At 43.5% G+C, this 16,244-nt stretch overlaps 1 protein-coding gene across 11 annotated transcripts in view; it reads left to right on the top strand.

Moving 5' to 3' along the window:
• LOC110513668 (histone deacetylase 9-B-like) overlaps positions 1-16,244 on the top strand; it is a 57,387-nt gene that overhangs the window by 18,466 nt on the left and 22,677 nt on the right. For 4 of the 11 annotated variants that reach the window (XM_090221199.1, XM_090221162.1, XM_090221241.1 and 1 more), the window contains 4 exons: positions 5,766-6,001; positions 9,481-9,649; positions 12,700-12,823; positions 14,205-14,326. In XM_090221199.1, coding sequence (XP_090077325.1) covers positions 5,766-6,001; positions 9,481-9,649; positions 12,700-12,823; positions 14,205-14,326 — 651 coding nt within the window. The remainder of the gene's footprint in view (positions 1-5,765; positions 6,002-9,480; positions 9,650-12,699; positions 12,824-14,204; positions 14,327-16,244) is intronic. The other 7 variants (XM_090221228.1, XM_090221177.1, XM_090221234.1 and 4 more) reach the window with 3 other exon arrangements.

Raw genomic sequence — 16,244 nt, forward strand, 5'->3', positions numbered from 1 at the left:
TATATTTAATACCATTAGAGAAGCAGCAGCACCATACCGCCAGGGTCCTTGCTGTCTGTCTGACTCACTGCAGCCAGCCAGCAGGTGTTGCTCTGGCTATATTTAATACCATTAGAGAAGCAGCAGCACCGTACCGCCAGGGTCCTTGCTGTCTGTCTGACTCACTGCAGCCAGCCAGCAGGTGTTTCTCTGGCTGTATTTAATACCATTAGAGAAGCAGCAGCACTGTACGGCCAGGGTCCTTGCTGTCTGTCTGACTCACTGCAGCCAGCCAGCAGGTGTTTCTCTGGCTATATTTAATACCATTAGAGAAGCAGCAGCACTGTACGGCCAGGGTCCTTGCTGTCTGTCTGACTCACTGCAGCCAGCCAGCAGGTGTTTCTCTGGCTATATTTAATACCATTAGAGAAGCAGCAGCACTGTACGGCCAGGGTCCTTGCTGTCTGTCTGACTCACTGCAGCCAGCCAGCAGAGAGAAGCAGCAGCACCGTACCGCCAGGGTCCTTGCTGTCTGTCTGACTCACTGCAGCCAGCCAGCAGAGAGAAGCAGCAGCACCGTACCGCCAGGGTCCTTGCTGTCTGTCTGACTCACTGCAGCCAGCCAGCAGAGAGAAGCAGCAGCACCGTACTGCCAGGGTCCTTGCTGTCTGTCTGACTCACTGCAGCCAGCCAGCAGAGAGAAACAGCAGCACCGTACCGCCAGGGTCCTTGCTGTCTGTCTGACTCACTGCAGCCAGCCAGCAGAGAGAAGCAGCAGCACCGTACCGCCAGGGTCCTTGCTGTCTGTCTGACTCACTGCAGCCAGCCAGCAGAGAGAAGCAGCAGCACCGTACCGCCAGGGTCCTTGCTGTCTGTCTGACTCACTGCAGCCAGCCAGCAGAGAGAAGCAGCAGCACCGTACCGCCAGGGTCCTTGCTGTCTGTCTGACCCACTGCAGCCAGCCAGCAGAGAGAAGCAGCAGCACCGTACCGCCAGGGTCCTTGCTGTCTGTCTGACTCACTGCAGCCAGCCAGCAGAGAGAAGCAGCAGCACCGTACCGCCAGGGTCCTTGCTGTCTGTCTGACTCACTGCAGCCAGCCAGCAGAGAGAAGCAGCAGCACCGTACCGCCAGGGTCCTTGCTGTCTGTCTGACTCACTGCCGTACGCAGCCCTTTCATTGGTTCACAGGTTCACCGCTGCGCCTGGAACACCTCCGGTGCTGCTAGAAGATAGTATTTTGTCAAGTACTTACCACTAAGATGAATATTCCCTGTCACTAGAGGAAGGCTGTGTGCTACAGGTGCTGGGCTGCTCTTTGACAGGAGTTCCTCTGTTATTTAAAATGAGCTGTTTTTAGAACACAGAGGAGAGAGGGAGGGAGGGAGGGAGGGAGGGAGGGAGGGAGGGAGGGAGGGAGGGAGGTGAAGTACAGCCTTGGGGGAGTCCCCTTTGCTCTCTTCACTCTCTGAATGTAACAAAGAAATGAGAAAACCCCTAGCATCAAGTAAACAAAACACAAACTGGGAGGATAAGGAAATATGGTGATGGTATCTTTGATTCCATCCATGTAGCCTTTCTCAAGACAAGGTACAGGTTACAATGCAATCATTATTATTGTGTTTGTGGCATGATGTGTGTATGAATTTTTTATTTTTTTCTCCCAATGTATCAACTCTTACATAGCGATAACAGTCTAAATAGGATGATGGTAGTTTACCCCAGTGTCACACAGCAACTGTAGCTAGGATAGGAAGGATGAGACAAGGAGACAACACGCAACAAGACTCGATATCTGTTCTGCAGGAAGGAGGGACATTATTATGACGCCTGCCGCCGCCTGCAAACGTTACCATGGCAGCCAGTTAGGGTGGTAGTGGTGGTGGAAAGGGTGTGGGGTTGTCAGAGCCCAGGATTGCGGCACTTGCTTTAATGTTTCTATTTATAATCATTTATAACGACAGCGCCGCCCGCTGCACCACACAGAGGGGTTGGTTGGATGGTGTAATGAAAAACTGGTTGCACCGCCACCACCAAGCGGAGGAAAGACAATATGTTTCACATTATCAGTGAACACTATAACAGGGAAGGCATGTTGTTCACGGACAACTGGGCTAATGGAGACCTTTTCTGGTAGGGCTCAACTCTGACCAACTTGGGTTTGACATTTTATGCGTTTTACATGTGCAGCACGAGTGAGGAACGCTTAGTCTGCGTCCCAAATGGCACCCTATTCCATATATAGTGCACTACTTTTGACCAAAACCCTATATGGGGAATAGGGTGTCATTTGGGATGCAGACTTCTAGTGGCCACCGATTCCCATAGTGTGAACAGGTACAGTGAACGCTGTCAGGACTCTCACAACAGGTGCTGCCTGAAACACTGCCTGTATTTGTTCTCCTAAATGTGACCCTTGAGAAGATTACGGCAGTGAATGCACCCGATAAATCTCCCCTCAGCCTTTGGCATTTTAAGTAGGTTTGAATATTTTCTTTCAGGCTAAAAATGGAAGAGACATGTATAAGGCCTGTACAGTGTGTACTCTTCTCACAATGTGACTGATGCCATGACAAGAATAGAACTAGAATATTATCTAAGAGTTGGAAAAAAGCTAAACGTAGCAGTGAACAAAATGTCCTGTCACCAGAGAACAGTAGTTACTATCTGGTATTATGAGACATGGGTTGCTTTAAAACAAAAGGCTTGCTGTTCTCCATAACCTCATATGACAGGAGGAGAGATACAGTGACACAGTAACCTGGGTTAAACCATCCTCTCCTCTGGGGTAGAGAGATGGACTAGCCTTGTCCTCTATGGTGTAAATGAGAGGAGGAGAGATACAGGGACACAGTAACCTGGGTTTAACCATCCTCTCCTCTAGGGCAGAGAGATGGACTAGCCTTGTCCTCTATGGTGTAAATGAGAGGAGGAGAGATACAGGGACACAGTAACCTGGGTTAAACCATCCTCTCCTCTGGGGCAGAGAGATGGACTAGCCTTGTCCTCTATGGTGTAAATGAGAGGAGGAGAGATACAGTGACACAGTAACCTGGGTTAAACCATCCTCTCCTCTGGGGAAGAGAGATGGACTAGCCTTGTCCTCTATGGTGTAAATGAGAGGAGGAGAGATACAGTGACACAGTAACCTGGGTTTAACCATCCTCTCCTCTGGGGCAGAGAGATGGACTAGCCTTGTCCTCTATGGTGTAAATGAGAGGAGGAGAGATACAGTGACACAGTAACCTGGGTTAAACCATCCTCTCGTCTGGGGAAGAGAGATGGACTAGCCTTGTCCTCTATGGTGTAAATGAGAGGAGGAGAGATACAGTGACACACTAACCTGGGTTTAACCATCCTCTCGTCTGGGGCAGAGAGATGGACTAGCCTTGTCCTCTATGGTGTAAATGAGAGGAGGAGAGATACAGTGACACACTAACCTGGGTTTAACCATCCTCTCGTCTGGGGCAGAGAGATGGACTAGCCTTGTCCTCTATGGTGTAAATGAGAGGAGGAGAGATACAGTGACACACTAACCTGGGTTTAACCATCCTCTCGTCTGGGGCAGAGAGAAAACATTTTGACATACCAATTAGGATCTGGCTAAAAATACTTGAATCAGTCATAGAGCCCATTGCCCTTTATGGTTGTGAGGTCTGGGGTCCGCTCACCAACCAAGAATTCACAAAATGGGCCAAACACCAAATTGAGACTCTGCATGCAGAATTCTGCAAAAATATATTTTGCGTACAACGTAAAACACCAAATAATGCTTGCAGAGCAGAATTAGGCCGATACCCGCTAATGATCAAAATCCTGAAAAGAGCTGTTAAATTCCACAACCACCTTAAAGGAAGAGATTCCCAAACCTTCCATAGCAAAGCCATCACCTACAGAGAGATGAACCTGGAGAAGAGTCCCCTAAGCAATCTGGTCCTGGGGCTCTGTTCACAAACACAAACACACCCTACAGAGCACCAGGACAGCAACACAATCATGAGAAAACAAAGGACCCCAGCACCAGGACAGCAACACAACCATGAGGAAACAAAAAGATAATTACTTGACATATTGGAAAGAATTCACAAAAAAACTGAACAAACTAGAATGCTATTTGGCCCTAAACAGAGAGTACACAGTGGCAGAATACCTGACCACTGTGACTGACCCAAACTTAAGGAAAGCTTTGACTTTGTACAGACTCAGTGAGCATAGCCTTGCTATTGAGAAAGGCCGCCGTAGGCAGACCTATGTGCTCACTGCCCAGAATATGAGGTGGAAACTGAGCTGCACTTCATAACCTAATGCCAAATGTATGACCATATTAGAGACATATTTCCCTCAGATTACACAGATACACAAATAATTTGAAAACAAACCTAATTTTGATAAACTCCCATATTTATTGGTAAAATAACACAGTGTGCAACCACAGCAGCAAGATTTGTGACCTGTTGCCACAAGAAAAGGGAACCAGCGAAGAACAAACACCAATGTAAATTCATCCCATATTTCTGTTTATTTATTTTCCCTTTTGTACTTGAACTATTTGCACATAATATGACATTTGTAATGTCTTTTTATTATTTTGGAACTTTTGGAGTGTAATGTTTACTGTTCATTTTTATTGTTTATTTCAAATGTGTTTATTATCTAATTAACTTGCATCGGCAATGTTAACATATGCTTTTCCCATGCCAATAAAGCCCTTAAATTGAATTGAATAGAGAGAGAGAGAGAGAGAGAGAGAGAGAGAGAGAGAGAGAGAGAGAAAGAGAGGCAAACCAAAACATTTGTATTTTTATTTTGTTAATATTTCAAACATTAAATTGTTGTTGTTGTAAATTGTTGTTGTTCTGGTTGATGATGCAGAGTGGAAGGAGTCAAGAGGGAGCACATCCCCTAAATGGATGCTTTATTTATTTATTTATGGAGCCGTGAACAGACAGGATTTTCATGTAAATACTTGAAATAACTACTGAGACATGTCGTGCCAAGGGTCCATTGAGTCTCTGTGCTGTTGCCCGAAGTGGGCTCCCTGAAGACTTGAAGGCTTTGTGTCAGGAAGTGATCTGCTGTTTGTTTTTAGAAACTGTAATATAATTGTGGCTTTTCGAGGATGACACGAGAAGAGGAGACGCAGGGAGGAGGAGAGGAGACGCAGGGAGGAGGAGAGACAGAGGCAGGGAGGAGAGGAGGCAGGGAGGAGGAGAGGAGACGCAGGGAGGAGGAGAGACAGAGGCAGGGAGGAGGAGAGGAGGCAGGGAGGAGGAGAGACAGAGGCAGGGAGGAGGAGAGGAGGCAGGGAGGAGAGGAGGCAGGGAGGAGAGGAGACGCAGGGAGGAGGAGAGGAGACGCAGGGAGGAGGAGAGACAGAGGCAGGGAGGAGAGGAGGCAGGGAGGAGAGGAGACGCAGGGAGGAGGAGAGGAGATGCAGGGAGGAGGAGAGGAGATGCAGGGAGGAGGAGAGACAGAGGCAGGGAGGAGAGGAGGCAGGGGGAAGTTCCTGTCTTTGGTTCCTGTCTCTCTCTCTTTTTTCTTTTGGCTCTGTGCCCATAAGCTGTCTTTCCCTTCGAAAGCTTCTCCTCTTTCCTCTGCTGAAAACACCATGCACTTTGTATTGGGACTCATGTAATGCAAAGCACAGTTTGTTCTCTGCAACAGGACTGTTAAGTAACGCAGAGTGGGAACTCACTAAGACTAATGTAGGCATGTTTATGAATATTAATATAATATAGGAAAATATTGTGCTCATAGTTCATATTCCCTCCCCTCCCTCCCTCTCCCAGTAGACATTAAGCCAGAGGTACTTTTGGATCCCGTGTCTCCGTTGGACCTGCGTACAGACCTGAGGATGCTGGGGCCTGGCTCGGACCCGGGAATGTGGGAGCGTCAGTTGCAGCAGGAGCTGCTCCTCATCCAGAAACAGCAGCAGGTCCAGAAACAGCTGCTGATCAGCGAGTTCCAGAAGCAGCATGAGAATCTGACCCGCCAGCACCAGGCCCAGCTCCAGGAGCACCTCAAGGTCAGGACTACAACATCAACTACAGTATACTATAGCAACAGTAGTATAGTATAGCATAGCATAGTACAGTATAGTATAGCATAGTATAGCAACAATAGTATAGCATAGCATAGTTAGCAACAGTAGTATAGTATTGTATAGCAAAGAATAGTATAGTATAGAACCTGACACCAGGCCCAGCTCCATGAGTAAATCAAAGTCAGAATCTCTCACGGTTAAACAGAACAATAGTTTACAAACAGTAGTATAGCATAGTCAGAGTACAGTATAGAAATAGTATAGTATAGTAATAATATAGCCAAATATAGTAATAGTATAGTAATAATAGAGTATAGCATAGTAATAGCAGGATAGTATAGTAATGGTATAGTACTATTATAGTACTAATATAGTATAGTATAGCAATAGTACAGAAATACTATAGGAATCGTATGGCAATAGTATCGTGATAGTATATAAATAGTATAGTAACAGTATATAATTAGTATAGTAATAGTATAGCAATAGCGTAGTAGTATAGTCGTCCTATAGTAATATTAGCATGGTATAGTAATAGTATAGTAATATTAGCATAGTATAGTAATAGTATAGTAATATTAGCATAGTATTGTAATAGTACAGAATTGTATAGTAGCAGTATAGTGATATTAGCATAGTATAGTACTAGAATAGAAATAGTATAGTAATAGTTTAGCAATATTAGCATAGCATAGTAATAGTATAGAAATAGAATAGTAGTAGTATCGTATAGTAATATTATAGTAATCGTAATGTATAGTATGGTAGTAGTAGTATGGTGTAGTAATATTGTAGTAGTATAGTATAGTATGGTAATAGTATAGTATGGTAATAGTATAGTAATATTAGCATGGTATAGTATAGTAATTTTATAGTAATAGCTATAATACTGTATAGTATAGTATAGAAATAGTATAGTATTGGGATAATATAGCATAGTATAGTAATAGTAGGATAGTATAGTAATGCTATTGTAATAGTACAGTAATAATATAGTATGGCATAGTAATAGTATAGTATAGACATAGTATAGTAATAGTATGGTAAAAGCATAGTAGTATTATAGTGATGGTATAGCACTGGTATAGTAATATTAGCATAGTATAGCACAGTAATAATATAGTGTGGTAATAGTATACTACAGCACTATAATAGTATAGTAGTAGCATAGTAGCAGTATAGTAATAGTAATATTATAGTATAGTTATTGTATAGTAATATTAGTATGGTAATATTAGCATAGTAATATTATAGTAGTAGCAATAATAAGGTATAGTTTAGTAGCATAGTATACTATAGTAATAGTATAGTATTGTAATAGTGAATATATAGTAGTTCTTAATTTTTGTGTGTGTGGTACGATATCTTTGATGCAAGGTTGCTAGAGTATAGGCTATGCTAGGAGAAAAACAGTCACAGATACTCACTGGAAACAATGCTTCAAATGCATTCGGAAAGTATTCAGACCCCTTCCCCTTTTCCACATTTTCTTACATTACAGCCTTATTCTAAAATGGATTAAATGAATTATCATCAATCTACACACAATACCCCATAATGACAAGGCTAAAACAGGTTATTAGCTTATTTACATAATTTATTTTTATTTTACCAGGCAAGTCAGTTAAGAACAAAAATGGTAAAAGAGGTTAGTGCTGTTTGAGCCTGTTGTCAGGACCGGCCTGTTCTACATGACTCCTGCGAAGGTGGTAAAAGAGGTTAGTGGTGTTTGAGCCTGTTGTCAGGACCGTCCTGTAGTATATTTTGCAGAGGACGGTTTTCTGGTCCATGTCAGACTTTTCATACCCAAACCACGTCCATGCGGCCGAAGTAGCCCCTCTTTTAGGTACGGCTCTGTGTCTCTGTGCTCTGTGTCACGTTCACTCTCCTCCATGTTTGTTTGTTTAAAATTGACTTCCAAATTACGAAAAATATTTCCGTAAAGAGTGTGATTTGCGACTAAATAAACGATAGAGCATAATATGAAACGATAGACGTTTTTCTATCGTCGCACAATATATATCATCATATCGCCCAGCGCTATTTGGAACTACCAAGACTCATCCTAGAGCTGGCTGCTTGACCAAACTGAGCAATCGGGGCCTTGGTGAGGGAGGTGACCAAGAACCCGATGGTCACTCTGACAGAGCGCCAGAGTTCCTCTGTGGAGACGGGAGAATCTTCCAGAAGGACAACCATCTCTACAGCACTCCACCAATCAGGTCTTTATGGTAGAGTGGCCAGATGGAAGCCACTCCTCAGTAAAAGGCACATGGCAGTCCGCTTGGCGTTTGCCAAAAGGCACCTTAAGAATTCCCAGAGTATGAGAAACAAGATTCTCTGGTCTGATGAAACCAAGATTGAACTCTTTGGCCTGAATTCCAAGCGTCATGTCTGGAGGAAACCTGGCACCATTCCTACGGTGAAGCATGGTGGTGGCAGCATCATGCTGTGGGGATGTTTTCAGTGGCAGGGACTGGGAGACTAGTCAGGATTGAGGGAAAGATGAACAGGGCAAAGTACAGAGAGATTAAAACCGGCTCCAGAGAGCTCAGGACCTCAGACTGGGGTGAAGGTCCACCTTCCAACAGGACAACGACCCTAAGCACACTGCCAAGACAACGCAGGAGTGGCTTTGGGACAAGTCTTTTAACGTCCTTGAGTGGTCCAACCAGAGCCGGAACTTGAACCCGATCGAACATCTCTGGAGAGACCTGAAAATAGCTGTGCAGCGACGCTCCCCATCCAAACTGACAGAGCTTGAGAGGATCTGCAAAGAAGAATGAGAGAAACTCCCAAAATACAGGTGTTTGTAGAGTCATAACCAAGAAGACGCAATGCTGTAATTGTTGCCAAAGGTGCTTCAACAAAGCACTGAGTAAAGGGTCTGGATACTTATGTAAATGTGATATTTCCTGTTTTTATTTTTAATACATTTCCAAAAATGTTGAAAAAACTGTTTTTGCTTCGTCATTATGGGGTATTGTGTATAGATTGATCCATTTTAGAATAAAGCTGTGACTTCAATATGATCTAGTTATTTTCAGTACAGGTTTCCCCCTTTTTACCAGGACTACACTACACAGCACCTTCACCACTATAGTTTGTTACTCTATGGCTGGGGTCCATACTGTCTGACTGACTGATTGACTGGATCTCTCTCTCTCTCTCTCTCTCTCTCTCTGTATTTCACTCTCTCGCTCTCTCTGTATCTCTGTATCTCCCTCTCTCTCACTCTCTTGCTCTCTCTGTATCTCTGTATCTCTCTCTCTCCCCTTCTCTCTCTGTATCTCACTCTCGCTCTCTCTGTATCTCTCTCTCTCTCTCTCTCTCTCTCTGTATCTCTGTATCTCTGTCTCTCTCTCTTTCTCTCTCTGTATCTCTGTATCTCTGTCTCTCTCTCTCTCTTTCTCTCTCTGTATCTCTCTCTCTCTCTTTCTCTCTCTCTCTCTGTGTGTTAGCTGCAACAGGAGCTGCAGGCCATGAAGCAGCAGCAGGAGCTGGTGGAGAAGGAGAGGAGGCAGCAGCTGCAGCAGCAGCAGAGCCAGCAGGAGAAGGAGCAGGAGAGACATCGCAGGGAGCAGCATGTCCTCTGTCTCAGCCTCAGGGGCAAGGAGCGCACCAGAGAGAGTAAGGGCTCACCACCGAGTCCACTCACCACAGCTAACTCTCTGCCCAATCACTGATAACTAACCCCCTCCCCAACTCAATTGATACTGCATATATAGATAGATAGAGGGCTCGTGAACGAGATTAACCGATAACTAACTGCTAGATTGTAACAGTGCAAGGCTGTACACTGAGATGAACAACCAATGGGGAAACAATAATTCTAATTTCTTGTAGCGACATGTGATCATTAATGAGACACGAGCCAAGGCTGTAGTGACTAGTGATGACTAATGAAACACTAGCCAAGGCTGTAGTGACTAATGAAACACTAGCCAAGGCTGTAGTGACTAGTGATGACTAATGAAACACTAGCCAAGGCTGTAGTGACTAGTGATGACTAATGAAACACTAGCCAAGGCTGTAGTGACTAGTGATGACTAATGAAACACTAGCCAAGGCTGTAGTGACTAGTGATGACTAATGAAACACCAGCCAAGGCTGTAGGGACTAGTGATGACTAATGAAACACTAGCCAAGGCTGTAGTGACTAGTGATGACTAATGAAACACTAGCCAAGGCTGTAGTGACTAATGAAACACTAGCCAAGGCTGTAGTGACTAGTGATGACTGATGAAACACTAGCCAAGGCTGTAGTGACTAGTGATGACTAATGAAACACTAGCCAAGGCTGTAGTGACTAGTGATGACTGATGAAACACTAGCCAAGGCTGTAGTGACTAGTGATGACTAATGAAACACCAGCCAAGGCTGGAGGGACTAGTGATGACTAATGAAACACTAGCCAAGGCTGTAGTGACTAGTGATGACTAATGAAACACTAGCCAAGGCTGTAGTGACTAATGAAACACTAGCCAAGGCTGTAGTGACTAGTGATGACTAATGAAACACTAGCCAAGGCTGTAGTGACTAGTGATGACTGATGAAACACTAGCCAAGGCTGTAGTGACTAGTGATGACTAATGAAACACTAACCAAGGCTGTAGTGACTAGTGATGACTAATGAAACACTAGCCAATGCTGTAGTGACTAGTGATGACTAATGAAACACTAGCCAAGGCTGTAGTGACTAGTGATGACTAATGAAACACTAGCCAAGGCTGTAGTGACTAGTGATGACTAAAGAAACACTAGCCAAGGCTGTAGTGACTAGTGATGACTAATGAAACACTAGCCAAGGCTGTAGTGACTAGTGATGACCAATGAAACACTAGCCAAGGCTGTAGTGACTAGTGATGACTAATGAAACACTAGCCAAGGCTGTAGTGACTAATGAAGCACTAGCCAAGGCTGTAGTGACTAGTGATGACTAATGAAACACTAGCCAAGGCTGTAGTGACTAATGAAACACTAACCAAGGCTGTCGTGACTAGTGATGACTAATGAAACACTAGCCAAGGCTGTAGTGACTAGTGATGACTAATGAAACACTAGCCAAGGCTGTAGTGACTAGTGATGACTAATGAAACACTAGCACATGCTGTCGTGACTAGTGATGACTAATGAAACACTAGCCAATGCTGTAGTGACTAGTGATGACTAATGAAGCACTAGCCAAGGCTGTAGTGACTAGTGATGACTAATGAAACACTAGCCAAGGCTGTAGTGACTAGTGATGACTAATGAAACACTAGCCAAGGCTGTAGTGACTAGTGATGACTAATGAAACACTAGCCAATGCTGTCGTGACTAGTGATGACTAATGAAAGACTAGCCAAGGCTGTAGTGACTAGTGATGACTAATGAAACACTAGCCAAGGCTGTAGTGACTAGTGATGACTAATGAAACACTAGCCAATGCTGTAGTGACTAGTGATGACTAATGAAACACTAGCCAAGGCTATAGTGACTAGTGATGACTAATGAAACACTAGCCAAAGCTGTAGTGACTAGTGATGACTAATGAAACACTAGCCAAGGCTGTAGTGACTAGTGACAACTAATGAAACACTAGCCAAGGCTGTAGTGACTAGTGATGACTAATGAAACACTAGCCAAGGCTGTAGTGACTAGTGATGACTAATGAAACACTAGCCAAGGCTGTAGTGACTAATGAAACACTAACCAAGGCTGTAGTGACTAGTGATGACTAATGAAACACTAGCCAAGGCTGTAGTGACTAGTGATGACTAATGAAACACTAGCCAAGGCTGTAGTGACTAGTGATGACTAATGAAACACTAGCCAAGGCTGTAGTGACTAATGAAACACTAACCAAGGCTGTAGTGACTAGTGATGACTAATGAAACACTAGCCAAGGCTGTAGTGACTAGTGATGACTAATGAAACACTAGCCAAGGCTGTAGTGACTAGTGATGACTAATGAAACACTAGCCAAGGCTGTAGTGACTAATGAAACACTAACCAAGGCTGTAGTGACTAGTGATGACTAATGAAACACTAGCCAAGGCTGTAGTGACTAGTGATGACTAATGAAACACTAGCCAAGGCTGTGCCTTGGGCTTTATTGTTGCATGTTCTTCCCCCACTAGAGGGAGATGTTCCTACATTACATGTGGATCCACTCAGAAATATCAATTCTATGAGAAATAAAATACATGATATTTGGTGTGCTAGTTATGGATATAGTCAAAAACTATACAATGTGAAATATTTCAGAGCAATACAATGTGTGGATGTGATGAAAACATACTATAGAATAGCTAAACCCAGTCTCTAACATTTCAATGCAACAATATGTGTGGATGTGATGAAATCTACTGTAGGAATATAGTGCTGTATAGATATACCTTTGGTAAACAGTCCCTGCGTCCCCAATGGCACCCTATACCCTATATAGTGTGCTATTTTTTTTAATATTTTTCATTTGACCTAAGTAGTGCACTACAAAGTGAATAGTGTGCCATAGGGGACACAGTATCTAAGTCTGTACCCCCTGAGCCCCAGAGTGACCCCAATCCCGGTCCCTCTCTGAGTCTGTACCCCCTGAGCCCCAGGGTGACCCCAATCCCGGTCTCTCTCTGAGTCTGTACCCCCTGAGCCCCAGGGTGACCCCAATCCCTGTCTCTCTCTGGCTGCTGGTCTCACAGGTGCTGTGGCCAGTAATGAGGTGAAGCAGAAACTCCAAGAGTTTCTGTTGAGTAAATCAAACAAGGACCTGTCTACTGCCGGAGCCACACACATGCTCATCCACCACCCCAAGCTCTGGTACACGTAAGTACACACTGTTGTGATTCTGTCTAGTAACTTCTTCTTCTACCCACTGTTGTGATTCTTTCTAGTAACTTCTTCTTCTACCCACTGTTGTGATTCTGTCTAGTAAATTCTTCCACTACCCACTGTTGTGATTCTGTCTAGTAACTTCTTCCACTACCCACTGTTGTGATTCTGTCTAGTAACTTCTTCCACTACCCACTGTTGTGATTCTGTCTAGTAACTTCTTCCACTACCCACTGTTGTGATTCAGTCTAGTAACTTCTTCCACTACCCACTGTTGTGATTCTGTCTAGTAACTTCTTCCACTACCCACTGTTGTGATTCAGTCTAGTAACTTCTTCCACTACCCACTGTTGTGATTCTGTCTAGTAACTTCTTCCACTACCCACTGTTGTGATTCAGTCTAGTAACTTCTTCCACTACCCACTGTTGTGATTCAGTCTAGTAACTTCTTCCACTACCCACTGTTGTGATTCAGTCTAGTAACTTCTTCCACTACCCACTGTTGTGATTCAGTCTAGTAACTTCTTCCACTACCCACTGTTGTGATTCTGTCTAGTAACTTCTTCTTCTACCCACTGTGATTCTGTCTAGTAACTTCTTCCACTACACACTGTTGTGATTCTGTCTAGTAACTTCTTCCACTACCCACTGTGATTATGTCTAGTAACTTCTTCCACTACCCACTGTTGTGATTCTGTCTAGTAACTTCTTCCACTACCCACTGTTGTGATTCTGTCTAGTAACTTCTTCTTCTACCCACTGTGATTCTGTCTAGTAACTTCTTCCACTACCCACTGTTGTGATTCTGTCTAGTAACTTCTTCCACTACCCACTGTGATTATGTCTAGTAACTTCTTCCACTACCCACTGTTGTGATTCTGTCTAGTAACTTCTTCCACTACCCACTGTTGTGATTCTGTCTAGTAACTTCTTCCACTACCCACTGTTGTGATTCTGTCTAGTAACTTCTTCCACTACCCACTGTTGTGATTCTGTCTAGTAACTTCTTCCACTACCCACTGTTGTGATTCAGTCTAGTAACTTCTTCCACTACCCACTGTTGTGATTCTGTCTAGTAACTTATTCCACTACCCACTGTTGTGATTCTGTCTAGTAACTTCTTCTTCTACCCACTGTGATTATGTCTAGTAACTTCTTCCACTACCCACTGTTGTGATTCTGTCTAGTAACTTCTTCCACTACTAGACAGTCTAAAGCAAGCACACCATTTTTCTTCAGGAAAATGAACTTTTCCAGTTACTATTTATCATTCAAAATGATGTATATATATTTATATACATATCACTATTTGCACCTGGCAAGAAGAAATAAACCAAGATTTGTGACGTGTTGGCGCTGTGTGTTCTGTGTCCAGGTCCTCCCACCACACGTCTCTGGACCAGAGTTCTTCTCCCCTGGGAGGCATGTCTCCTGTCTGCCACTACACACTCCCCTCCCCTCAGGACGGACAGGACGACTTCCCACTGAGGAAAACAGGTACGGCCACACACACACGCACCCACACACACACATAATAGTATGAACTGCTTGGTGGTCACAGGTGATAAAATTATGAACTGCTTGGTGGTCATAGATGATAATAGTATGAACTGCTTGGCGGTCATAGATGATAATAGTATGAACTGCTTGGCAGTCATAGATGATAATAGTATGAACTGCTTGGCGGTCATAGATGATAATAGTATGAGCTGCTTGGTGGTCATAGATGATAATAGTATGAACTGCTTGGCGGTCATAGATGATAATAGTATGAACAGCTTGGCGGTCATAGATGATAATAGTATGAACTGCTTGCTGATCCTAGATGATAATAGCATGAACTGCTTGGTGGTCATAGATGATAATAGTATGAACTGCTTGGTGGTCATAGATGATAATAGTATGAACTGTTTGGTGGTCATAGATGATAATAGTATGAACAGCTTGGCGGTCATAGATGATAATAGTATGAACTGCTTGGCGGTCATAGGTGATAATAGTATGAGCTGCTTGGTGGTCATAGATGATAATAGTATGAACTGCTTGGCGGTCATAGATGATAATAGTATGAACAGCTTGGCGGTCATAGATGATAATAGTATGAACTGCTTGGCGGTCATAGATGATAATAGTATGAACTGCTTGGCGGTCATAGATGATAATAGTATGAACAGCTTGGCGGTCATAGATGATAATAGTATGAACTGCTTGGCGGTCATAGGTGATAATAGTATGAGCTGCTTGGTGGTCATAGATGATAATAGTATGAACTGCTTGGCGGTCACAGGTGATAATATTATGAACTGCTTGGTGGTCATAGATTATAATAGTATGAACTGCTTGGCGGTCATAGGTGATAATAGTATGAACTGCTTGGCGGTCATAGGTGATAATAGTATGAACTGCTTGGTGGTCATAGGTGATAATAGTATGAACTGCTTGACGGTCATAGGTGATAATAGTATGAACTGCTTGGCGGTCATAGATGCTAATAGCATGAACTACTTGGTGGTCATAGATGATAATAGTATGAACTGCTTGGCGGTCATAGATGATAATAGTATGAACAGCTTGGCGGTCATAGATGATAATAGTATGAACTGCTTGCTGATCCTAGATGATAATAGCATGAACTGCTTGGCGGTCATGGATGATAATAGCATGAACTGCTTGGCAGTCACAGGTGATAATATTATGAACTGATTGGTGGTCATAGATGATAATAGTATGAACTGCTTGGCAGTCATAGTTGATAATAGTATGAACTGCTTGGCGGTCATAGGTGATAATAGTATGAACTACTTGGCGGTCATAGGTGATAATAGTATGAACTGCTTGGCGGTCATAGATGATAATAGTATGAACTGCTTGGCGGTCATAGATGATAATAGTATGAACTGCTTGGCGGTCATAGATGATAATAGTATGAACTGCTTTGGCGGTCATAGATGATAATAGTATGAACTGCTTGGCGGTCATAGATGATAATAGTATGAACTGCTTGGCGGTCATAGATGATAATAGTATGAACTGCTTTGGCGGTCATAGGTGATAATAATATGAACTTTCTGTTCAATAAAGGAAAGGTAAACATTAAAAAAGTTGGGACTGAACTCGTAAACGGCGACCATGTTCGGTACAACCACACGACCACGCACAACAGCATACACTCAACCACATACACCAGCATACACTCAACCACACACACCAGCATACACTCAACCACACACACCAGCATACACTCAACCACACACACCAGCATACACTCAACCACATACACCAGCATACACTCAACCACACACACCAGCATACACTCAACCACACACAACAGCATACACTCAACCACACACACAACAATATACACTCAACCACACACACCAGCATACACTCAACCACACACACCAGCATACACTCA

The sequence above is a fragment of the Oncorhynchus mykiss genome, chromosome 3, assembly GCF_057628025.1.
Source record: "Oncorhynchus mykiss isolate SJ-2025 chromosome 3, ASM5762802v1, whole genome shotgun sequence".
Lineage (NCBI taxonomy): Eukaryota > Metazoa > Chordata > Actinopteri > Salmoniformes > Salmonidae > Oncorhynchus > Oncorhynchus mykiss.